The 26,473-nt window shown below is 32.2% G+C and overlaps 1 protein-coding gene and 1 long non-coding RNA gene across 2 annotated transcripts; both read left to right on the top strand.

Moving 5' to 3' along the window:
- The first annotated feature begins 3,420 nt into the window (after positions 1-3,420).
- Positions 3,421-20,479, top strand: LOC115962975 (signal peptide peptidase-like 5). The gene is made up of 14 exons (XM_031081858.1): positions 3,421-3,924; positions 8,023-8,181; positions 8,412-8,523; positions 10,028-10,147; positions 11,336-11,493; positions 13,371-13,550; positions 14,549-14,583; positions 14,694-14,850; positions 16,066-16,119; positions 16,190-16,282; positions 17,016-17,158; positions 18,514-18,584; positions 19,580-19,663; positions 20,011-20,479. Exons 1-14 carry the CDS (start codon positions 3,763-3,765, stop codon positions 20,124-20,126), a joined length of 1,644 nt encoding a protein of 547 aa, XP_030937718.1. The 5' UTR covers positions 3,421-3,762; the 3' UTR covers positions 20,127-20,479.
- A 4,508-nt stretch (positions 20,480-24,987) lies between these two features.
- LOC115964018 lies at positions 24,988-25,768 on the top strand. Its single transcript, XR_004085983.1, has 3 exons — positions 24,988-25,064; positions 25,259-25,348; positions 25,677-25,768. It is a non-coding gene; the product is annotated as an uncharacterized LOC115964018 (long non-coding RNA).
- Positions 25,769-26,473: the final 705 nt, after the last annotated feature.

Genomic DNA, 26,473 nt, shown 5'->3' on the forward strand with positions numbered 1-26,473 from the left:
AGCCCTCAATCAATCATCCAATCCACAACAATTTTAGCATCCACTTGCACCGTCTCATCGCAACAGCACTTAAACCAAATGGAATGTTTTTTTTTTCTTTAAGAGGATTCAGAAATCTGTATATATTAAGAGGATTTAGAAAATTAGTTATTATTTTTTTTCTTGTCAAAAATACCCCTAAATTAATTAACCAACAACTTAAAAATGATGTTAAAATAGTAAATTAGAAAAAGAAAGTTAGTTATTGCTTTTTTTACTGTCAAAAATACCTCTACCTAAAACTTAAAATTGGGGTTAAAATAGTAAATTGACAAAAATAATAAATTTTTACTTCTACGTTGAAATACCTTCCTGCTTCTAGTAAACTCCTACGTTTACGTTTATTTAAATTCCTACTTCTACTTACTAACTTCCTATAAAATAAAACTACTCTTTTATTAGTTTTAAAACTCCTCAAATCTACAAAACTCACCTCACGCATTCATTTTTTTTTTTTTTTTTTACTTCATCACGATGTATTTGTTTCTTTTGTCCTCATTTTTCTTTTTCAATTTAAAAAAAAAGAAAAAATTCACTACACCCTTAGGTTTTTTTTTTTTTTTTTTTTTTTTTTTTTTTTTTTTTTGGTGATGGGAAAAAGTAGAAATCCCAAATTATAATAAATGCAAATTATTAATTTTTACCAAAAAAATAGAAGAGCCTTTGAGCATGCGCGTGAGTGCATGCTCAGAGACTAGTATATATTAAGTACTATTTAAGAGGCTTCCTCTATTTGAAATCCTCAATTTAGATGCCTAAAATACCCTCAAATTTATTCGTTTTTTAGGCTTAAATCATAGGGTTAAACATGTAAAATTAGTAATTTAAAAACTCCTAATTTTTAGCTAAATTTTTTTAAAAAAAAGTTTTTTCTCTCACTTCCACATTTCTCTCTCACGTTAGTTGTCAAATATTAATACAACTTAAAAAAAAAAAAAAATAGAACTACTTTTTTTTTTCCACAAACATACCTTTTTTTTTATCACTAAACTGTTTTTTTCCTACCTCCACATTTCTCTCTCACATTAATAGTCAATTACTAATACAACTTCTTCTTAAAATAAAAAATAAAATAAAACTTCCATGAGTAAAACGTGTAAACCCAAAAATAAAAAGTCTCATTGCACGCGTGAAGTGTGTGTGATGAGGCTAATGTGTGTGTGTATAAACAAAATTAAATCCAAAGAATAAGAATAGCACAAACACACACACACACATTATATTTATTTATTGCTTATACATGAAGAATGTTTGCAAGTGATTTCATTTAACATATGATATTTACTTACGCAAACAAAAATATATCAAGTAAGGGCACTCGCATTAGTACTTATATAATAGAAAAAATGTCACATTCCAATCAAGCACAAAATTCACCCACTTTAGTCCATGCAAAATTGTGTAAAAATAAAATATTATTACATAAACAATATAAATTTATAATTACACTATTCATTTTTGCATTTATTTTATTATTAGTTTTTTTCGTATCCCTACCAATGATGAAGGAAAAGAGTATATGGTTGTTGTTGTGTGTAAAGAAAGAGAAGCAATTAAAAAATCAAGATAATCTAATGTGAGGTGTTTTGAAAAGCATGTAAAATAGAAAAAGTAAGTTATTATGCTAAGACAAACAAAATTTTTTATATAAGCTGATGCGAATGCTCTAAGTCTTTACATCTTTACAAAAAAAAAAAAGAAGAAAAGAAAAAGAATACGTCTTGACATGTCTAAAAATATACAAGTCAATTGATAAAAATAAAACATAATTAAATTATGTATGGTATATGTGGGTACCTAAGGCATGCTTAGGCATGCTTGCAACGTCCTAGGTATGCTTTGCAACGTCCTTGGCTGACCTCGGTATGCTTTGCAACGTCCTTGGCCGTTACAAAGCATGCCGAGGTCGGCCAAGGACGTTGCCAAGCATGCCTAGGACGTTGCAAGGATGCTTAAGCATGCCTTAGGTACCCATAGTATACATTATATACACCTTGATTAAAGAGCTATGTATGATATAAGCATATTTAAAGAAAACAAAAATGTAGTATTCAACTATATAAATGCATTACATGTTTTTAGTAAAATTCTAGGGATCATTGCTTAAATACTCGGGGAGCACATGAGGGGTGAGCCCTATGGTGGAACTCATATGTGGGACCCACCCATCACGTGAGATAAGAGAGTATTGATCTTGGAGTATCCTATAACTTCCCATCCAGATGCCAAACTTGTTGCTATATTAGCTTCATTATCAATGACAGAACTAAAATTTCATCTCTAAAGCATGAATTGAAAATTTATCACCATTAGAAAAAAAAAAAAAAATACTAAAAACAAGATTTTAATAAAATATAATAAAAGAACACACACTTTTTTCTTAATAAATTTCCATTCAAATTATTTATCAAAATAGAACTCAACCCTTTTTCTTAATATTGAAAATCACCTATAATTTTTTTTTTTTTTGAGAAGAAAATACATTCAGTCATTTTATTTGAAGGGCTTTAAATTAGCCAAAACAATAGCATTTAAATCTGATGGAACAGACTCCATCCAGAATTGTAAGGGGGAAGAAAGTCTTGTTTTCTGAGATAAGGCATGTGCAACTGCATTACCTTATCTAATGATATGAGAGAGAAAAGTTTTGTAAAAAGTTAGCATAAGACAAAATGTCTTTTATAATATCACCTATAATTGATTCTACATTAAATATTATAATAATTTATTTTCAATGGACAACATTTAAGAGTATGTTAGGAAATCATTTTTCATTTCATTGAGTGCAAAAGTCACATATTGTATAAATAAAAAAGCTTTTTAGATCCCATATATATATAAATAAAGCTTTATAGATATTCCCCAAATAAATAAATAAAAAGATTTATAGATATCATCTCCATTATGTGTCCGATTGCTTTAAGGACAAAAATGAAAATAAGATAAATTTAAATAGTGTACTTCATAGGTTCATACTACCGAGTTATAACAAAAAAAAAAGGGGGGCTAAATTATAAATTGCACACTTTAACTTTGTCAAAAATTCAATAAAGTCTTTCATCCAATTCAATTTCCTAATTTTCAACTTCGTTTAATTCAGTTCTCTTATTAGGCTTTGTCAGCATTTAGCCATTGAAGACCCTCGGACGATGTAGTTTTGTATTGAACATAATTGAAAGTTTATACCGCAATTCAAACAAAGACTAAAAAGAGTACCGAATTAAACAAAATTTAACAAAAGTAAAAATAGAGATGTGAATTGAATTTTAAACAAATTTAGAGAGTGTAGTTTGAAAAAAAGAATAAAAAAAAAAAGAATTGAAGACTCGAGGTGAGGATATATTAATTTAAAGAAAGGAATGTAGCGTGAAGTTACTGAGGAGAGGGATAGATTTTTATTTGGTGTAGCAGACCTCTCTTCTCTGCCTACCTACCGGTCACTCGAACTCTTTTTAGTGTTTCCAACCACGAGTTTTGCGTTGATGCCTTCGTGACCCCGAGAGAGAGTAAAATACAAGACCAGAGAAAAAACCATCATTCATATATATATATAGATTCCTCAACCGCTTTCTCAAAACAGTTAAAAACTAAAATAACTACAAATCTTATTTTACTCTCAGCTTCCTTCATACAAGAAAGAGAAAAAGCAAAGCAAACAAAATTCCTTTATCCCATTTTTTTTTTTTTTCTCTCTCTCAGATTGGAGCTTCTTTCAGGTCCGCCATGGCTGCTGCTTCTTCTTCTTGGCCAAAACGCCGCGTTTTGGCGAATTCTCTGATCCTCTTCATTCTGATTGGTCTGTCGTGTATCGTCGCCGCTGACGATGTCAAACAGGACGACGATACATCACCTAAATCTCCGTCCTGCGACAACCCTTACGAGTTGGTAATTTTATTGAATCCCTCTTTCCTTTCCAATCCCTAATAATTGAATCACACAATTTCTTTTTCTTGTTTCAATTATCAGATTTTTTTTGTTCAGATTCCATTTTATATGTCCAATTTTACATTCAATTACACATAATATGGCATTTATTTTGGGTTTTAGATTTTTATTATGAATAATTGAAAATTTTAACATATTTGTTTGTGGGATCCAATTTGTCGGTGGAGAACTGAAACCAAAGAAGTAGTTTTTTTTAATAATAATAATAATAAAAAAACTATTTTTATTTGTAAATTGCTTAATGGGCTATTAAAGAATGTGGCCAGAAATTCGGTATACCATGGCTTGGTAGCTTGAGGCCAATAAGATTTAGATGTGATGAATGAGTGATCATTTTTTTTTTTTTTTGGTAATTTGTTTTTGCCTTTTTGTCTGGAGCTACGAATTAGAGCTTAATGTTTGGCTCTCAAGCTTGCTTTAGAGTGGTGCCAAGAGTTTTGTAGCTCAATTATCACTTCTTGGTGTTAACGGGGGAGACAATCTAGGGTTCAAATCCCCACTCCCTCAACTAGGAAAAGAGAGGCAAAACATTGTGAGGGGCGAGATCATGGTTAGTAATTCCTCAAATCATTAGGAATTAGGAATAGGAAGAAATATTGAACTACGTACGCCATGCCAAATTAGTCGAGGGATGAAAGTGGTTTTTTTCATTAAAATTATAGTGAAGAAGTCAAAAGTATTGTCGCTATGTGAATCTGAAAATGGAATAAAAGAAGTATTTGAGGTGTGGCTTTGGAGTGATGCTTGAGAGAAATATGAGTGAGATTTCTTGTGAAGTGCTGTTGCCATGGAGGGAATACCATTTGGTGAATACTGAATAGAGATGGTTTATGTATTAGAAATATGGGGAGTTTTAAACCAAGGTATATAAGGGAAATGAATTAGGAGATTGATTGGAATTTATCGCGATGTTATTGAAGGATCTATACTGGCCTTTGATTATCTTGAATTCAAAAGATCCAGGAAGACCGGTTTTAAGAGTGACTTATGAGATTGGAAAATTTTCTATTATAGTGAGGATGTGTCTTTGTGAGATGGACGATTGGATGCTTGAAATAAAGGGACTTGAAGGGTCCAAATAGAGGGAGTTTATTAAGTGGTCGTTGATTGTGTCAATGCAGCACCTCATGGAGGATTTGTATACTACTTTGAGAAACTTCTACTCATTTGGCCGAATTTCAAGAAGTCAACATCAATCATATATATTGAGAAGTAAATTTTTATTCAACAAAGACAGAAAAGAAGAGTACACAGTACATTCTAAATTTTACAGTTTCAAGTTAAGCTATTTAAGAATTCAAAACAGAACATGAGGGAACATTTCCTTACACAATTGTTTAGTCATTTTTTTTTTTGATAAGTAAGAATGTTATATATACGAATGGCTGCTCTATGCATGAAAAACATAGAGCAAACCCAAAAGATACAAGAAGGAAACAAAGAAAAAGCAAAAAAGAAAACCAATCCACAGATTAATTACAAAGAGAAAGAGAGCTAATGAAAGAAGGGAGAGAATCACTAGTCGTGAGTCCCCAAGCCCGAGAGTAATCAAAAAGAGTCCCACTAAAAGAAGCAAGCATCTGATCACCGGAGCTAATCAAATCCTCAAAAGTCCGCCGTTTCCGTTCCTTCCAAATACACCAAAAGATGCACAATGGAACTAAATTCCATATCTGAGACGAGTGTTTCCCCAACCGATTCCACCAGCCAAAAAGCAAATCTGGGATCGAACTAGGTACAATGATTCTTTGAACATTTGGATTTGGCCATTCAATTCCATCAAAAGTTCTACTATTTGATTACGCCAAATTGTCCACACAATGCACAAAGGAACTGCATTCCAAACTTTATAATTTTTGTTGCATTCCAACAACTTAAACATTTGAACCACTGTCTTCGGCATAACCCATGACACTCCAAAGAGTGCACATACAAATGATCAAATATCTCTAACCACTATACAAAGAAGAAGAAGGTGTTCCACTGATTCCCCACTGTTCTTACACATACAACACCAATCAACAACCATGATAGTTGAAATACTGTCTACTGTAATGTTTCTTGGCACCTTAATGCCCCTGATATACTTCCATGGAAATCTATTCCCAATAGCACCACTCAAGGCTTCATGATAAGAGTGAACTTCAAATTTGCTGGCCTGTATGGTTTCCACACTATTTGATCCTCTAATCTTGAGCTAACCAGCCAATTTGAGGATTCCAACTGAGATCTCCACCCAGTTAGGAAGCAACTGACGCACTCTTATTGTTTGCATGAAATAATTAAGAAAAGCATCTTTTAGCAGAGAGTCCCAACACCACAGATCATGCCAAACATGAATTTGTGTACCATCCCCTACATAGAATATTATATGATAGATGAGATAGCAAACTTGGGTTGTACCATGGATGGCTTTCAAACATGGGGGAGGAACTTTTTGTTCCAAGTTTGGCACATATTGGATGATGATTTTGAGGAAGTATTCTTGCCTTGGTTTATAATTTCTAATTACTTTTATTTTTCCTACCATGTGTGTGTGGGGGGCTAAGTAAATCAATGGATAGCTTGGTCTTGTTGGAAATACCAGTGTTAGTGAAGACACAATAAGAAATGATATAGATAAAATCACTCTTAGTGGGAGTGATAGTGACAATTCTAGTTAAGCAATGTTGATTAGTTAGTGGGCGTTAGAGACATTAAGAATCTCATACCTGATGATACTCATTTAGTTAGGGATAATAATAGGGAGACTTATCTCATATATTTTGATATTGATAATTAAAATTTTGAGATTGACAATGTTCATTCTTTTCTTTGGGAACTAAAAAGTTCCTTTTCAACTTCTTTGAATGTCAGTTATCTGAATAGTGTGTCTAATAGTGATGACCACCATATATATATATACATAGGTGATCTGAATTCACACTCTATTCTATACCTTCCAATTATGTTAAAATCCTTATGTCCCACTCATAGAGGGCAATGGTAATTTATCATTAGTTTAGGCCTTTGGGATTGGGGGTAATTTATCAATGGATTAAGATTAGGGTTAGGGTTAGAGTATTGGGCCCAGATATGTGGAAGAGTTGGGTAAACAACATATATTCAGTTGTGGTTAAGAGTTTTCATACAGCTAATTTATGGAAGCCAATTAGGAGCATTTGTGAGGTATTCTAGAAATGTACTAGGATTAATGTTAAGATGGAAGTGACAGTTGTTTTTGACATGATCTCTGGTATAAAGATACATCATTGAAATTTTATTCCCGGAATTTTTATGCATTGCAGTTGATAGAGAAGCAACTATTACGGATTATATGCGTCTCACTAATTAGGTTTTGCATTGAAGCTCTTGGTGTTCAAGCTTTTGCTTATCTCTTGTATACTTCCTGTGTATAAGGGCTACACCCTTCTATGATTTCTTGAAGAATGTCTCACTTTTTCTTAATTTTTTTTAATTAAAAAAAATAAATAAATAAAGAACCATTAATGAGTCGATAGAACATAAGAATTTTTTGTTGGTTAGTAGTGTTAATTGAATACGCAAGAAAGGGGTGCAACTCTAATGCATAAGAGGGATACAATAGAGATTGCTTGAAAATTAGAAATAAATATGAAGAATTGCATAAATGCTAATAAGCTCTATCTCAAATGGAGCCTCCTCGCCTTGTAAGAACAAGGTGGGGGTGAGGTCACGAGTTCATGATCCATTGGGTGCTTGTGTGATTACCAAAGAAGATCGGCCATCATTCGTGTGCATCCAAGCATGAAATCATCTTAAAAATAGAAGCTTGAACTCCAACATGGATACTTCCCACAATCAAAAGTCTGAGCATTCCTCTCTCTAGATGCACCACATAAGACAGAGGGACAACCTTGTTGATCTTGCCACATAAGATTTGAGTCATTTGAAGTGACAATTTTGCAGATGTGAAAATCAACAAAATTATTTTTGAAATTCTTTTCTTCAGCTCGAGTATAGATTGAAGAAGAAAAAGGGGAAAAAAAAAACTCTGTTTACTGTATTTAAATCTTGCAGGTCAAGGTCAAGAGCTGGGCAGGGGGTGCTGAAGGAGAAACTTTAACCGGGTTAAATGCAAGATTTGGGGCTCTATTGCCTTCTCATGCTGAAAAAGCTCCCAGATTGCCTGCTGTCTTTTCAAATCCCTTGAACAGCTGTTCCAGTTCATCTTCAAAGGTATACCATCTTTTTTGATTGGTTAAAATTGTCATCTTCTTAGCTCTTAGTCTTGAAGAACTCTCAATTCAAAGCTTTCAAAAAGTTGGAAAAACTTTAAATGCTTGAGTTGATGTTATAGTGAATGATTAGAAAAACATTATTGTTTTTGAAGTTCATAAATTCAGATTGATGTCATTATTAACTTTTTAAGGCATCGGGATAAGTATGGTTGTCTTTTGCTTTTGTAGTTATCTGGATCTATTGTCCTGGCCATACGTGGTGATTGTGACTTCACAAAAAAGGCAGAAGTCGCACAGTCAGGAGGAGCTGCGGCCTTGGTGGTGATAAATGACAATGAAGGTTGTAATTTAAATACATCTATACACAATGTTAGTAATTTACATGCACACATTGTTAGTAATTCAGAATCAAATTTATTGACTCTTCTCGTTCCAACGTAAGCCATTTTATAATTTCTTGACTTCCAAGCACAAATTTATATTTTTAAATTAAAAAAAAAATTTCATTTCTGTTCTATTATTTGTTTGAAACTCTAAAAGCAGCTAGAAGGGATTTTTTTTTTTTTTTTTTTCAGTTGTTTTGCATATCTAAACTGAATGGCTAAACATAGAAATTGAAAATATATTTTCCAATCTTTTATGCTTATGTTCCCAATAACACAAACTATTAGTAATTAATGATTATATATATATATATATATTAAATTTGTACTGTTAGTAATTTATATATTTAAAATGTTGTTATATTTATTCACTTTTCAAGTTTGAGTTTTGAATATAAATGGCTATGTTTTTTTCACTGAAAGAATATCTCTTTGGCTTGGTTATCAGGTTGAACTCCTAAGATTTGCTACCATTCAACGACATTAATTTCAGTCATTACAAATTTCTTAATAAATTATAGTATTATGATGTCAAAATGGCAAGTTTAATTTCTTTAGCTTGCCAATATAGTAGTTTCTAGTTCATGTTTCATCTATGGAAACTTTTTTGATAAGTAATAATTTTATTGCAAACAGTAAAAGCTTATGTACATAGAATGTACACTCAAACTCTCCTAAAGAATTACATAGAGAAAAAACTATAATATCAAAGAAGAGAGCTTATAAAATCTATGATCGAATGCTCATCATGGTTTCCAATAGTATGAGACTTCTCTACCAAACATCTTAGAAATGAAGTTTTCAACTAACACCCTCACACCGTTAAAAGTGCGGTTGTTCCTCTCCCTCCATAGTGCCCGTGTGTGACACAACGGAGCTATGTTTCAAGCAAATGAGTTGGCATGATTTCCAACATAAGCCTTCCATACACAAAGTAGTATCATTTCAATCATTTATAGGTTGTGTTCATTTTGTGTTTGAACAATGTTCCTTCATCGCCTATAATTGATGTCTTAGAGCAATACTTTTGACAAATCAAATATTTATTTGTCACCAAATTGGATGGGAAAAAATGTGACATGTTGCTTAAGTAGTGATATTTTAATATATATTTGTCTTGATTTTCTCCTTAGATTTACTCTACTTCATCTACTTTAATTGCAAAATACTGACTGTGTCTCATTCTCACAATTATTTGTTGATTGCATATGTATGTTATTAAACCTCCTTTCTATGTGTGTGACTGTCTGTATGTGTGTGTGTGTGTGTGTGTGTGGTCTTTTTGCCATTAACTCTTGATTGCACATCTATGGTTTTACAAAACCTCCATCGTAGAACCCCTCCATCCATCTTCACTGAGCACCACCACTGTCATGGACAGTTAATCAGTAACTTTGACTTTTTTCCTTTTTATCAAGTTCTTCAATTTTAATTTCATGTCCCGTTTTACTATCACTTCAGATCTTTTCAAGATGGTCTGCTCCGACAATGACACAGCTATAAATATATCAATTCCTGTTGTTATGATTCCAAAGTCAGGAGGAGAGACTCTTAACAAATCTTTAGCATCTGGACAGAAAGGTGAGCCTCTAATTATTCTGTGAAACATTTTTATATTTATTATACATGTGTAGCAGTTATTTACATGGACTGTTAGAGAAGCAAGGACATCTTGTCTCTGCACAGGAACAATAGTTGGTTAGGGACATGATTAAAGTATGTGTCTGGTTGACGACCATAAGTGAGACAGAAAATTCCAAGAATGAGGAGTGGTATTCTCTGTAAGGACTCTTCCTTAGAAAGGTTCCCTATGTTATCAAAAAAGAAGAGAGAAGGGGGGGGGGGGGGCAGGAGGGATGTAATTTATTACTCAAGAGTATGCATGAAAGTAAACTAAGAAAAGCAGAGATGATACTTTATGAAGCAAATTCTCTGCTACAATTGATATGTGGCATCACATGGTGTAAAATCATGTGTTTTCACTCTATGCTTGCTCATGGTTAAAAGATGCTTACATTATTAAAGTTATTGGCCTCTTGCTTCAGTTACATGGAGTAAGGCAAGCTTGAACTAAGGGAGTGTTAGGCTGGGATGAAGGTAGGGTCTTGATTTTTGTCCCCTCTGGATTATGGCCATCATGGTTAGTCCTGTCTCCCCCTGCAACTTTATAGCAGTTACCTCCTTACCTTTTTACCATCTTTGCCTAATATAAATAGTCTCTGCCTAATCTCATAAGTGGAAGAATTGGCTTCTATTTTAATACATCTTAATCATTAAAGCTGCTAGCCATTTTTTTCTTGACCCAATCCCCCTAAAACAAAAGGCTTTTTTTTCATCTTTGATATGCATGTGGGTATTTTAAGATATGAGTTCTTTTTCCCTGCCTGGTTCTTTTCTTCGATGATTTTTATTTAGTGCATGGCGTTATAGACAAAGCGAGTTGATATATTTTTAGAAACTGCATGGAGGTCAATGTTGGATTAGGATGACTCAATGGAAGTAATTATAATTTACCTTTTCTTCTAGTAGGTGCAAGTGCCAGGGATTTAGAGAGAATGCTTAAATTTGAGCTTATCTTTACTGAATTCTTGGCTAGCAATATGCATAAGCAGGGGTTAGTGATGTTTGTGTGCATGTGCATATATTGATTTAGACTTCACTTCCAGCTATGTTTTCATTTATGAAGTATCTGTCAGGTGAGTACTTATCAATTATTAATTTTGTTTTTATCTCTTATATTTGTGGTTAATTGTAAATCATTTATTGCAGTGGAACTTTTATTATATGCGCCAGACCGCCCAGTTGTAGACTACGCAGTGATATTCTTATGGTTGATGGCTGTTGGAACACTTTTCTGTGCTTCACTTTGGTCAGATTTCACTGCTTCTGAGAAGACTGACGAGCGCTATAATGAACTATCTCCAAAGGTTTTCTGTTCAACCATTTATTCTTTGTCCTACACTTCATTTTTGATAAGTACTGTCCTACACTTAATATGTGTGTACTTAAGTTTAATTCCCTTCTCATAGATTTCTCTTGATCAACATCATAACGAGCTTGGTTACACAAAATGACTGCTTGGTAATTGGTATAATAGCTAATGTAAATGCATGTTGTTGGCTATTTTAAGTCATCTGGAATTGGTGTCACACGAAATAGAGAAAAAATTGTAATTGTTTTGACTGCCCTTGATCTTTATACTCTTATAAATTTTCCTGATATATACTACCTTCTCTATTTTGTCTCTGTTTCAGTTGTTACTGATGTAATATATGCAGTACTAAATGAATTAGCTCAAAATATTATATTGTAAATGCAATTCTGGGCAACTCAGGTCTGAATTATTAAAAAAATCTAGCTTTTTGACTGCCTTTTTTCTGTGTGCTCTTATAAATCTTCCTGATGTATGTTACATTCTCTATGTTGCCTTTGGAGCAGTTGTCACTGATGCATTATATGCAGCACAATAAAATTTATTTCAAAGTATTCTATTGTAAATTACATTCTGGGTAACTCAGGTCTGATTTTTTTTGTTGCTTTTTTAGATAGGTTTGTGTCAGCCCTTGATGGGTATGCCCTTCTTGCCTATTTGCACCCTACATCATACATGTCGTTGGATCATTAAAACATATTCAAGTTTATTGGCTGAAAATATAGTTTGATGGTCATCATTAGGATAGTGTTTATGCCATATGAACAGTATTACTATTTTATTTTCAACTGCTAATAAGATCTAATTTTATGGCAGATGAGTTCTATGTTAATCACTTGAATGACTATTAATTAAAGTAAATCAACCGAGTACTATTTGTATTTTCAACTAAGCATTAATTCCAAGGATCCTTTTTTGTCATTCAGCCCTATCTAAGGCCATATTCTAACTACTTGCCTATTTTATGTTTGGCACCTCCTTAACCCTTTTTGCTTGGCCAACTTGAATAAAATCAATCTCTTTGGATTATTCTTGAATGTGATCAAACCATTTTGTGGAAACTTATTTGATCTTTCCTTGTGTTCACACTCTTCCATCTTGATATCATGTTTGCTACTTATAGTATTGATCTGTTTCTTTATTGCTTGACATTTTCTTCCATACAGCATGGTATAATGCACAATTGTCTCATTATGGATACTCTGTTATGTCTTAAATAAATAATGCATAATTATCTCTCTATTGATAATTGTCGAACCTTTAATGAGAAATTCACCTTGTAAGAATTATGAAATTATAGAGTAGAATGGAAAGTTTTGCAATAGTTCATAGTGAGATATTCTTTTTTTATGTTGAACCTTTTTTTCCCTGGGCAAGTAGCTAATGATTTCTTCTTATATGCCTCCATGACCCTTTTCTTTCTCCCTAATCCCAACAACAAAAACAAATCCCATATCATACTGTAATTGGTTCCCACTTGTTGCTAAATTGCTATGTGTTCTAGATTGCTTGCTAATCAGGGCATTTAATTGATAGTTTGACATTGCCCCCCTATTGACCTTGATAGAACCAGAAAATAGTTGATTCTACTATCTCCAAAACACCACAACTGTGAGCACCATGCTTCATAGAGAATAATGGTGTTATTAGTAATAGTGTGTGACAGATGGTTGTACCAATTGGAGGAAAATCATAGGTTCACATTTATTTTCTTTTTGAGATGTTCTATTGAAATTTAGCTTTCCATCATAATTATTTCTCCTGTCTTTCCCCTAGTCTCCAAGTTGTTTAGTTTTCTTTAATTATTGCGTAATATGTGGTGATTATGGAAAGGAGTATTTGAATTGAATTGTCTTTTCTTTTATTGACTAGGAATCTTCCAATGCTGGATCAGACAAAGACGATTTGGAGAAGGAAGTCCTTGATATTAGTGCAAAGGGTGCTATATTTTTTGTCATAATGGCATCTGCATTTTTGGTGCTATTATATTTTTTTATGTCCTCCTGGTTTATCTGGGTGCTCATTGTACTATTCTGCATTGGTGGTGTTGAGGTAACACGGTTCTTTAGCGTGCATGTTTATTATTTTTATTTCTGGCTGAGATGATATAAAATTCCTCCATAAACATGTATTGCTTTCTGTCTAGAGGTACTCAAAATATCACATTTTTAAATAATATCCTTCAATCTTATATGCACATGAAAACGTTTTTTATTATGCATTTTAGTAACAGCTTCCAGGAATGCATTTTTAGAAAATGGAAGTTATTTTAGTAAAAAAATGCCAATTATTAGTGTTTCATATTAAAGTGTCCTCCCAAAAGCTTTAGTCAATAGGTGGAGAGTTCCAATAAGTACATAAAGCTGTTACCTGGGATGAGTCAAACAATGTGGAACTTCCTTTGAGCACCTCCTCCAATGTGTTGGTCCAAAAAAAACAGTAAAGAATTCAATTAAACGAAACAGGCTCAATGTAGAACAACCAAACCAGAATCAAATAAACCAGGTACATGGAATCTGAACTACAAATTGCTGTCTGACACTATGTGACAACTGACAACCAAAAGTTTAAGCTCATAGTTGGAAGGCCCAACATGTACATAAACCCATAACCAAGCACACTCAGTGTGGAACTTCCTTCAACAGTTCATTTTTCTTAAACATAAAATGTGAAAAGGAAATTTTGAAAATCGTTATGATGTTATTTTTAATAAGTGAACTCATTATGTTGTTCTCCGAAACTAGTTTCTCGTTTTCCCTAAAAAAATCTTTTCTTAAATGATTTATGTGCTATTTTTTAATATTCTTGTCTCTATGAATAGAAAATTATTTTCCAGCACGTCCAAGAGGCCTTCAAGGTCTTATTAAAATGGCAGGGTACTATTAGTTTACTCAATGTATGATACAGAACAGAAAATATTGTGCTGCATACAGTGTTTTAACTATTAGACCAGACCTGTTGGTTGGACTGTTTGAACAGTGGACTGGTCTAAATTTCATTCATGTCATACTTGTCCCCTTCTTTCTAATTAAATTAGTTTTTTGTTTCAGGGAATGCATGCTTGTATAGTTGGCCTAATATTACGGTATACTCCATATTTGCTTTTGCTTTCTGCTGAACCTTTCAAGTAGCTTGGAATTATGTAATAGTTTCTTTTTATTAGTGTTCCTTACTTTTGTACTATCTTTTGAGCAGAAAATGCAGAAAATGTGGGCTAAAGGCAGTGAATTTGCCTCTTATTGGGGAGGTTTCAATTATCTCACTTGTGGTACTATTTTTCTGTGTGGCATTTGCAATTTTCTGGGCTGTTACTCGGAAGTCATCATATTCATGGTTCGGTCAAGATGTTCTTGTAAGTCACATATCTCAGTAACTGTGTGCCATGCAATTTTGTCTATATCAATGTTCAAATGAAATAAATTCAGGTACTAAAACCAAACCTTTTTGAACTGGTATATTGAAGTTTTCTATAGCACCATTGAAATGAAAAATAACTCAGTTGCTAATGCTGAATTGATATTTAGGTAGAGTTGCTGAATTGGTAATGGAAGTTACTCCTCTTTTATCTTAATTTTTATTTATTGGCAATCCGTGTCCTTGTTGGGAGAACTTTATTGGATTGGTTGTTTGCTTTGCAAAAACAATCATTCCCTTCTTTTATTGATTTCCTAGATTCTTGCAATATATGTATTTGATTTGTTGACCCCTTGTACACTACTTGTGTACTAGTGTGTTCCTTTTTGATATCAATAAAACTTATTACTTATCAAAAAAAAAAAAAAGTGTCCTTGTTGGAATTGGCAAGGAAGCTGAAATAGTTTTATTTGGTTGTCATGTGTAAGCCATACCTATGCTATTTATCATGCTGACCCATTTGGTTTATGAATTTCTTCTGTGATTTAGAACTCATCAAATATTTCCTTAGAAATCTTAATCCATTCTCTCTTTCTCATAAAACCTGATGTCGTTTTTATTATTTTTTTTAAAACCTATCTGTCATTATGTCAGTGAATTCAGAGGGGAATGTGGACGAGGACATTACCCAAACATATGACACTCATTTAATTTGTCTTCCTTCCTTGGTTGTTGGTGCATTTGTGTTAATATATGCTTAATATTTCAGATTTGGAAATGTATCTGTGTCAATCCCTTTCTTTTGTTAATTATTTTTGTTAAATTGCCACCTAGAATGTTGTAGCCTTGTAGAATGGACTGGTGATCTTACTCATCATGATGCCTTAGTTCATTGAGGGTTCACCTTAGTGCGTAGTTTAGTTAGGTATAAATGGCTTGTGTCCTGCACAGAAACCTCAAGCAGCCAAAGTACTATGCCACTGTGTTTTGCCAATATATGTCTTATAAGCAGAACCAACCAGTGTAGGTGAAATGAATCTTCTTTTTCGTATTGTTACGAATCTTAAGTTGTTGGACTATTATATATCTTTTGGTTTGCTGCAATATGTTGTATTTCGTCTGTGTATGTAGCTTACTGAAGTCAGATGCATAATTTTTCAAATCCTTCTTTCTTCTCTCATTTTCACTAGTTAAATGGCCTCCTTGTTGACAGGGTATCTGTTTGATGATAACAGTCTTGCAAATGGCCCGATTGCCTAATATCAAGGTAGGTAAGTTTTTTGCTTTCACTTGACATTGCATTCATTTTTAATAACCATGTCGAGATCACACTGCAGGTTGCTACTGTACTTCTTTGCTGTGCATTTGTTTATGACATCTTTTGGGTATTCATATCAAAAGCGATCTTCAATGAGAGTGTTATGATTGCGGTAAGTTCTGATCTCACCTTTAGTTTCTTTTGCTTGTATCGTTAAAGTTGTGCTATATAGTACCCATGCATGCTTGTTCTGCTTAGTTTAGACTTGAAACACTTGAGTGTGTATCTATTTTTTGCACATTCACTTTACCCTGATTGGATGAAAGAATTGATATTTATATAGATTTAAATTAAAATGATAGGATTTATATTCCCATCATTTAAAATTCTAGCAATCACTATTTGCATTGTTTGGATTGGATATTATGTAGACAAGAAAATTTCATTAATTTAAATGTATAAAAATTCTAAAAATACAAGCTAAAACTGATGAGTGAAACCCTCTCACAGTACTCATCGCTATTTACAATCAAATCAAATTTTGAGTGGTGAGGATACAATATTTCTTTTTGGGGGTAAGTGACAATATATTTTGTTATGCAAATACTATTTCCCTAATATTTTAATATGTGGAACCTGCTGATGGCAATATGAGTAGCATGTTGCACTACATTTTCTGCTAACAACTATTTCACATGGAACATTTGTATTGGGTCTTGTTTTTGTTTTCTGTGCTTCCTCTTCTTGCTTTTTATTAAATTTTTCATCTGATGTATCCTTCTGTCTAACCATATCTCTGTGATATTTTTAACTTTCATGAGTACGTAATAAATTACATAGGCTATTTTTTATGACTGGAATTATTTTTATATGGTTTTTGAATGACTTTTCATCATTATCTGTAGGTTGCTCGAGGTGACAACAGTGGTGGAGAATCAATTCCCATGCTTTTGAGAGTCCCTCGACTTTTTGACCCTTGGGGTGGTTATGATATGATTGGCTTTGGGGACATTCTTTTCCCTGGTTTGCTTATTTCATTTGCTTTCAGGTAATGATTCGGTGCATCTCGATTGTGATATGAAGTACTTTGCCTTCAGTAAATCATATGAAATGTAAAGGTCTTACAAACCATGCAATCATTATGTGGCTCAATATTACATGTTAAACAACATGTTTATGCTATGTGGCTACTAGAAGTACATTAAATTCTTTAAAATTTTTGGTCTATATGAAAATTTCTTACTAAAATTTTAAAAAATTTAAAGTACCATTACTGCTACAATTAAAATCCGACTATCAAAACTTTCAACAATTATTTTCGTTATTTATTTTAAATTATTTTCATCATCTACTATAATTTTTAATTTTGATAAAAACTCAGTCTTACATAATTTTTATTCACCACATAATTTAAGGTAATTACTTTTACTATCCATTTTATTGTTCAATTTTGATGGGATTAATGAAAATTTCTGTAAGTTACACATGATTTTTAATTATTCCATGCATCACATGGGTATACTGCTAGTTTTGTGAAAGTATGGAGGCTCCTTTTTGCTTGAGCTTAGTGAACTTAACGGTGATTGGCTACAATTAAAAGACAATTTTGTATTTTTTTTTTTAGGTAAAAAGCCAATTTTGTATGTTGCTGAATTTCCTATGCTTTTAAAATAATAATTCTTTTTGGCTAAATGAATGATCAATACTTTCAGAATTGAGTAGGGATGGCAATGAATTGGGTTTAGTGGGTTTCCCAACCCAAACCAAATAAGGGTCTGGGGTGGGGTTGGTTTCAAATTATAAAACCCACTAGGGCCTGGGAAGTATTCAGGTTTTACCCTTTAGGTATCCTAACCAGATCTGATTATGTGTTTAAATTACTACTAAAAGTCCCCTATTATTACTTTGTTTATACAAAAACTAGGGTTCTACAACAAAAGTATGTCTCTCTTTATCTCTTAAGGTGTTGTTTAATTTAGAGTAAAAGTACTAACTGGTGCTTAAATTTAGATAAATAATATTAGATGATTACTTTTAGGTTAACCGGACTTAATCATCCCATTCAACCCAACTCATGGTTAGATAAATGAGGAGTTAGTACAGGTTTGGGATGGAATTTCGAAAATTTTATAGGGTTTGGTGTGTAGAATATTTGGAGGGTTTGGGTTTGGAGTTTTTATTTTTTTTATTTTTTTTTTTTTCAGGTCCCAAACCTGGCCTATTGTCAGTCATAGAATTGAGCTTTTGAAACTGATTAAGGTGTTTGATGTTTCTGATCATGTGTCAAACAAAGGCATATTGTATTTAAGATGGTGAAAATTTTATTTTTTATTTTTTAAATTTGCTTCTGTGGGTAAATTTTCATTTTAATCTCTCTCTTTTTTCCATCTTTGGGTGTCTCAGATATGACAAAGCAAACAAGAAGGGTGTATTGAATGGATATTTTCTTTGGCTGATGATTGGCTATGGACTTGGTGAGTGCTCCTGCAACATCTATCTTCATCTTAATTTGTTTGCATTTGCGGCACAAAGATTTTTCTTCCGCATCAACTTAGAGAATAAATGTTGTGCATGTGAAAAGTATTGAACTTATGTAAGGTCATATAACTATCATATGACTAATTGAATAAAATTTAAAGGAGATCTAACGTTTTATATCATCATTTCTGTACACCATAAAAGAAAGTACCCTTTTTATCTTATGATTTTCTCCGTCGCCATTTAACTGTTGAACACTATCTGTATTGTATTGATGTCATTTTCTAATGCTCAGAATTTGAAAACACCCGTAATTAATGAAGATCACTGAGCTGACAGCCCTTTGGATAGAGAGCACAATTTTGAAAAGCTAATGGTTACAGAGGGAATTCTTTAACAAGTATAGAGGTCCTAGGAAAGAACCTTCTATCTCACTTCCAGTGTATTTGGTGAAGGAACATGTAGAATATCTTAGAGGAAGTGTAAGGGATCATGAAATCCACTAATGAATAAGAGTCCAATGAATTTTCCTTGCCAAAGCAACATAGGGTTTCCCTAACAACTACACCCCAAGAATTCTATTGGTACTTCTTGTTTGGAATGATTTGGACAACTTTTATTGTTGCAACTGACTTGTAAAATTTAATCATGTCATCGTAATTTTTCATTCCTTATGCACAAAAGATGATGATAATATGTCAAGCAACAGTTTTCATTTTGTTACTGATGTTGCATCTTCACTGAGAACTGAATAAGATTATTCCTGTTGTTGTCTTAAGCTCTCTGCTAGGGTGGCTGGTAGCTCAAGTTCACAGTTTTGCATGTCTATGCTGATACCTTTTTTTTTTGGTTGAGAAACATGTCTATGTTAATACTTAAAAAAGTATATAGATTCAGTGTTTAGAGCTGCTGCACTAGGATGCATGCAAACCCTTCTATATTTCTATGCTGTCTTTCCTGTTATACTGACAGAAGGTTTCTACTGCTTCAGGCCTTTTCTTTACGTACCTGGCCTTATATCTAATGGATGGGCATGGTCAGCCCGCACTCCTCTATCTTGTTCCATGTACACTAGGTAATAAATTGTGTTATTTAGCTTTTGGTAGACTTCATCCTTCCTGGTTTACAATTAATGGGATATATATATATATATATATATTTTTTTTTTTTATCCACACTTTATTTTTCTCTGCAATAAGAGACAAAAAAGCTTATGACTGACGTGGTGGCAAGTTGGTATTGGTAAGTCAAAAAGTGATGTGAATGGTGGACCTATGTGAGAACCAATGAAAACTTACCAACCCAACTTTTGTGAAAATTATTATATTTGGAGCATTACTCTTTTTCTTTCTCTTTTTTTTAGGTCAATAAAGCTTTGCATGTTCTTGACTTTTTCCATCCTTTCTCTGGCCATTGTATCAGGTGTTATTGTTATACTGAGCTTGGTGAGAGGTGAATTGAAGCAGCTTTGGAATTATGGCACAGAAGAGGAGTCATCGCCATCACCAACCCCTAGGGATCCTTCTGAAGAAGCTTAAAGCATCATATTAGTCACATATCTTCCAAAATGAGATAAAACGGAATGGCTCTTATCTCCCTAGTTTGAAGAGGTTGACTTCGGATTCATCAGTAACTATCTTGGCTCAATATGATGTGAAGAATACAGTTAAGAGCAGTACAATTCCAAGGCTATTCACCTCGATGTTCACTCTTGTGTATATCATCTTCTTTTGTATTTATTGATCTTGCGTCTATTTAATACGTTCGTAATATTATGAATTGCATCATCATTCTTGTTCCCTTTGATGAATGATAATATACTTGGAAAGAACTGTTAATTTTAACATCATACGGTTAGTGAATTACTTATATCGAAATGATGGTGCTTAAATGGTTGCAGATATCTATATTTATATAATGGGTGTGTTTGGATAGAACTTATTTTGCTGAAACTGAAAACTGAAAACTGAAAACACTGTAGCAAAATAACTTTTAAATGTGTGAATAGTACCATGGGATCCATTTTTAATGAAAAAGTTGATAAAAAGTGTAATTTGTGGTCCGTGAACAGTGTATATGTATACTGTTCACTGTAGAAAGTCAACAATTGCGGTTACTGTTCATTGAACAGTAACCGCAATACTCCAAATGAAAACGCATGAAAAAAAATTTAGTTTTTACTGATATGTGTTTGGTTGGAGTAGTGAAAAAGTGGAAGAATGAAAAACTCTTTTGTTTGGTTAAAGAGGAAAGTGGAAGGATAGTAAATATAGTTTATATAAATTGACTATTATGTTTTTGTTACATAATATATAAGAAATAGATTTATTTACACTCATTAAATAATATAAAAATTAACACAAATACATATGAATTTATATTATTATTTATATTATAAAATTTATGTGCCACAAAAATTGTATTACGTGTTAGCTTTGCTGGGAAGGCATTCTAAAAAAGAAAAAAGAAAACTTTGCTGAGAAGAAAAACGTGGAATATGGGCAGCAAAACTAATAAATCAAAACTGGGCAACAAAAATAATTGGGCAGCAAAAATAAGACAGCAAATATAAGTTCAACAAAAGAAGACAACAAAAATAACTAAGCAGCAAAACGTGAAATAGAATGAGGACAAGGCAAAAAAGTAAAGGGTATTTTTGTCACACAGCAGACTTTAGCATTTTCTCCCCTCTTTTATCTCCATTTTGGGGAGAAAAGTTGTATGGGCTTGAGTGGATAATGCTTGGGCCCACATAAAAGTTTTCTTTCCCCCTTCCCAATTTCAAACAACACATAAACTCATTTTTTCTTTTATTTTTTCTCCAAAGTTTTCCATCAACTCTATTTCATCTCCAAAGAAACACACAATTTAGGAAATTTTTTATGAAAAATTGAAAAAACTGTCAAATCAATCAGTTACTTCTTCATTTCTCCATAAAATGTTTCCTAAAATGGTTTACAAATATATGCTTAGCACATAAGTTAGTAAAATCCATTTTTATAAAGGGATAAGAAATTTCTTTGATGAGTTGGATACTAATATGTAAGGTTTTCAGACCCGGACCGTTCATTGAAACGTAAAAATAAGAGGTTCAAGATTTTTAAGGTCGAACCGAGGTTGAACCAAGGTCAAACCATGATGACGTCATAATTAATTTAATAATTATTTAAATATAAATTAATATATGAAATTTGTAAATATTATCAAAATTTACTAAAAATATCTTAAAAATTGAAACAAAATACATAAAATAGTACATTATAAGGTTACTAAAAAATAGTACAACATAAATAAGCATAAAAAGAAATTTTATAATAATCCTTTAAGAGAAATCATTTCAATTAACTAAAAATGACTTTTAAAATAAATTCATAAATTATTATTCTTAAATAAAAATTTAATTTAGTAATGTTTAATATGTTGAGAAAGATGACATAGAAGTTTAGAAACTATAAATCATGTAAATTTAATAATATTGCATATTAGCTCCCAAGAAGAGCACTTGGTCCATTGGTCATGGCTTCAGTCTTGCTTACAAGGTGTGAGAGCTCAGGTTTGGATCTCAAAATCTTGCTGATATGAAGTTGCGCCCAATGTAGCTTTTTAGATGTTGAAAACCCTTGTTGAATTAAAAGGTAGTATCCAAGCCTATAGATATGAAAAGCATCATATGATAGTCTATTGAGAGATTTTTGGACCAAATTTAGATGCAGGTGTAAAAAAAAAAAATTGTTAAAATAATTAATGAGTTTGCAATACAAATGATGAATTGAAAAAAAATAATAATAATAATTGTTGTTTAATTTTTAGTGGTTTTTTTATAAGTAGTATATATTTGTTGTTCCATGCATATTGGATTTGAAAGTTCTCTTTGAAATATGTTGTGTTCTATTCTTCTATTTAGTTTTTTCTGATGTTATTGTATTATAAATTGTTTGTGTTTGGTTTACTTAGTTTCCAATGTAGTTTAAGAGTTATCATATTAATAATCTAATCACTAAACATATACAGATATAGATATTTGATTTTGTAGTAAGTTTTGAAGGTATTCTGTAGTTGCACAAAAAATTGATTCCTGACAAGTATAATTCAAAAAATTAAAATCCCATTTCATATGAAGATTATAGATTAAAATGTTGACTAATATCCATTTGTTAGCATTTTTTTTAGCACAAAAAAAAAAAAAGATTATTTTATTCAAATCTCAAGACACAGATGTGCATGTGACAATATAAGATCCCATAATATGGTCAAATAATAGACTCCAAGTTTTGCTGTTAAGCATAGCTCATAACAAGACATGATCTTTTAGAAGAAAAAATAGGTTGGATAATACTCAAACACTAATGATTGTGTTCGACATGCATTTTAGAACAATTAGAAATGCCAAAGTGATTTTCAATAATAAAATAGAATGTAGTATATGATTGTGAACTAAATTTTTATGATTTTATTTTTATTTAGTTGTCTATAACCCTATAACCCTTTACAAGTCTTTTTTCCCCTACAGAATTCATCTACTATAAACTTAATGGTTAATACATTCATACTTGAGCAACTTACTCTATATGGTGGACAAAGCATGTTTTAAAATCTCTATCTTGATGAACTTTCGTATTGGCTGAAATTAATTTAGTTTTGTTTCAATAATATACTGATGGTTAACCTGTGCGATGTACGGAAAAAATTATATTAAAATTTTAAAACTATATATTCAAATATCAAAAGAAATTGTTTTCATCATTAATTGTATAATTGCATATTTCCCATATATTTCAAAGGTAAATAAAAGAATTACAATACTTTGAAGAGGAAAATTTAATGCAATGAAATACAATACTAAGTCACTTGCAGTATATAATAATTTTTTTTTCATAAGACTCTATGATACAGATAGCTACATGGAAAATATTGGATCATTTGACATCATTGATGATTGAACTAATAAGTTAGTGCTAAATTGGTCTACAAGAAATTAAATTTCAATTATGTTAACAGTGGTCAATTAGCATGAACAAATACATATATTCACCAGAGTCAAAATTAATCAACTTTACCTTCATTCTATACTTTTTTAAAGCTACATGTTTCTCATCAAAGGACTGTACTCTGCAACACCGACACCAACGCATAAATCAACTTTGAGGAATGGTAAATAAACATATTGACAAATCAAATCCAATTGCCTATCTAACCTTTTAAGTTTTAACCCGTCTCACTCTTGTGTGCAGTCCAGACATCTCATTGTTCATCAACAATGGCTCCATCTTGGGTTCCAACTTTCTCTGCATGTTTCTTGTTATCTGCAAAACCCAACTAGTTTTTTCTATCTACCATTTAATGGCTGGGTCTTTCTTGACATAATATCAAAAATTTAGGAATTTATTAATTGACATATTTGAAATGTTAGGGAGCATTTTGACATAGAAAAAAAGTTATGGATCAAATTAAAATAGTAATCAAACGATTCAAACCTTATGGAAATGTTATTACTTGCTCTGGCTGTTTTTGTTGGTCAGGAATTTTTTAAATGAGCTGCATCTTTCAATAACTTATGATCATTTGGATACAATTCTGATCATAAAGTTTGACTTATTAAGAAGTGAATTTATCTTGTTATTCAAGTTGGTTTCTTCATTTTTTTTTTTTTTTTTTGATGAGGTTTCTTTAATTTTAAATTTTTGCAAACTCATGCAAGTTATTGATCAAGAGGTTGTAGGTAGTGGTGACTAATGACTTATTTTTTGAGTAAGGTTGGTGATCGACAATTTATATACAATCAGAGAAGTTTTCTCTATATATGGAAACAAGTAATTATCAATTGATAGAATATCAATAAACACGTTAGCCTCATTCTCAAAAAAAATAAAAAATAAAAATAAATAAATAAACACGTTAGCCCGACATATATTTACCATCCTGAAATTGTGAGGAAATTAAAGAAATATTTCTTGATTTCTGAAATTCAAGAAATACTAGTTCTACTTACATCACAAGAAACTTGTCAGCTCATATCAAATTCAAAACTAATTTACGTAGGAAATGAGAGTCATCTTAATCATTTTCAAGGTAGAAGTCGCTCAACCAACTTCCCTTTAATGGTTGTGGTAGATTATAGCAAGTGCTAAATATTAAGGGCCTAATCCTAGTCAATTTATAAACTTTGTTTTTTATTTTTTATTTTTTAGAAGACGTCAATTTTCAAACTTATTATATGATGAAAAAAAAAAAACTTATTATATAATGTTGATTTAGATTCATTATATCTACTCCTATTGGAATGCCATAAAGAAATCCTAATTCTACTTATATCACAAGAAACTCTAATTATACTTGTATTACAAGTATTGTAATCGTGAATCAATATATATATATGATTAGCCTAAAGCCTGCTATTATGAATATCTTTCAACGGACTTATTCTAAAATATAGAGCTTAATAAAATCTAGTTCTCAAGGACTTCTTTTCTATGGAGGTAGGCCGCAAAACTCTTTCTTTCTTTGTCTTTTTTATTTTGTTCTTTATATTTAACCATTCACTTGTTCATGGTGTCAAATATATGTTTAATTTTTCTGAAATGGTATTAGAGCTATAGTTTTTTTTCCCATATAGTAAGAATTTAATGAATTTAACTATGACCTTAATTATAATATCTACTGGTCTGTTCAGATGATCTGGGATTGAACCATTGTTACTTATCCCTTCTTGGTAGCCAAATCAATGTCTAGTTGGAGATTGACAACTATGCTAGCCAAAACGGTATGAAATAAAGTACCATTATATCCAGAAACATTGATAATGGTCCCTCTTCTTTCTGTTTGTGTTATAAGGGTGTACAAGAGAGGACAAAAGTACAAAACATCTATATGATATGACAGTGAAATAACTCAATACAAATACAGATACTGCATTACATTTGATATCACAATATATAACTATAACATGCAAGAACTCACAAACCTGACAATATATTGAAAGAGACAACAATTGATAATATATGTGCTCACAACTTCTAATGCTCAAGAAGATCATTCAAAGTTGAGCATTATTGAAAATGATCTAACTTCAACTTTTTGCTAATTCATAGCTTAGCTTAGCAATGAGCAGCGTGAGGAAGTTTGCACTTTCCAGGGAGCTGCATGGCAAGGTTTGGATCAATTCCAAGTGAAGGCAACAGGTTTGAGTTCCTGTATGAGCAAAGACAACGAAGATCGGCATGTGAGAGTGCAGTGCAGCAATTAGTTGAAGGTGTTGTAGGATTTGGAGGAGTCACAGCTGATTTGCATGCCATTAGCCCAGAAACAGAAACATTGCATATGGTTTGGGCATTGGAAATTTGAAGCACACCATTGCTGGAAATAGCAACAAGTAGCACAGCCACAACAACAAAGAGCTTGATCTTGAATGCCTCCATGAAAACCAAACAGCTAGCTTGCAAAAGGTAGTCTCTTTCTTTGTTTGGACTTCGGATTGGTGTCTTGGTATTGGGAGCTTTATGTTTGCTGCATTTTAAAGGGAAGAATGATGAAAAATGTAAAAGTAGCCCGTGAATATACCTTGGCGTGTTCCCATGCACATACACTGTGGTGTCACGGGCTTTTGCACTTGTGGAGAGATGCCTTCAAATGTACTTCGATTATTGTGCCTAGATGTGGGCCTAGTACAGATAGGCTATGATTGATTAGTTTAGTTTTATATATTTTGGTTGGTTATCTCATGTCATGATGTCAAGCACCTAGCAATAAGTTTATGTACATGAATAATTTTACAAAAAATTCTCCACCTGGCCCGTTATTAAAAGTAGGTATAAATATAATGCCCAATGATGGTCCAATGAGAATTAGTTTAAGCTTACTAATTCAATTGTTATGAAAATTTTTATGT

This window comes from Quercus lobata, chromosome 10 (genome assembly GCF_001633185.2).
Source record: "Quercus lobata isolate SW786 chromosome 10, ValleyOak3.0 Primary Assembly, whole genome shotgun sequence".
Classification (NCBI taxonomy): Eukaryota; Viridiplantae; Streptophyta; class Magnoliopsida; order Fagales; family Fagaceae; genus Quercus; species Quercus lobata.

Excerpts from the sequence above, each read along its gene's own strand:
- LOC115962975 (XM_031081858.1), top strand. The coding sequence starts at position 3,763 with ATGGCTGCTGCTTCTTCTTCTTGGCCAAAACGCCGCGTTTTGGCGAAT. Across the intron at positions 8,182-8,411 it reads GTTCCAGTTCATCTTCAAAG|TTATCTGGATCTATTGTCCT; the intron begins GTATACCATCTT and ends TTGCTTTTGTAG. Across the intron at positions 16,283-17,015 it reads ATGAGAGTGTTATGATTGCG|GTTGCTCGAGGTGACAACAG; the intron begins GTAAGTTCTGAT and ends CATTATCTGTAG.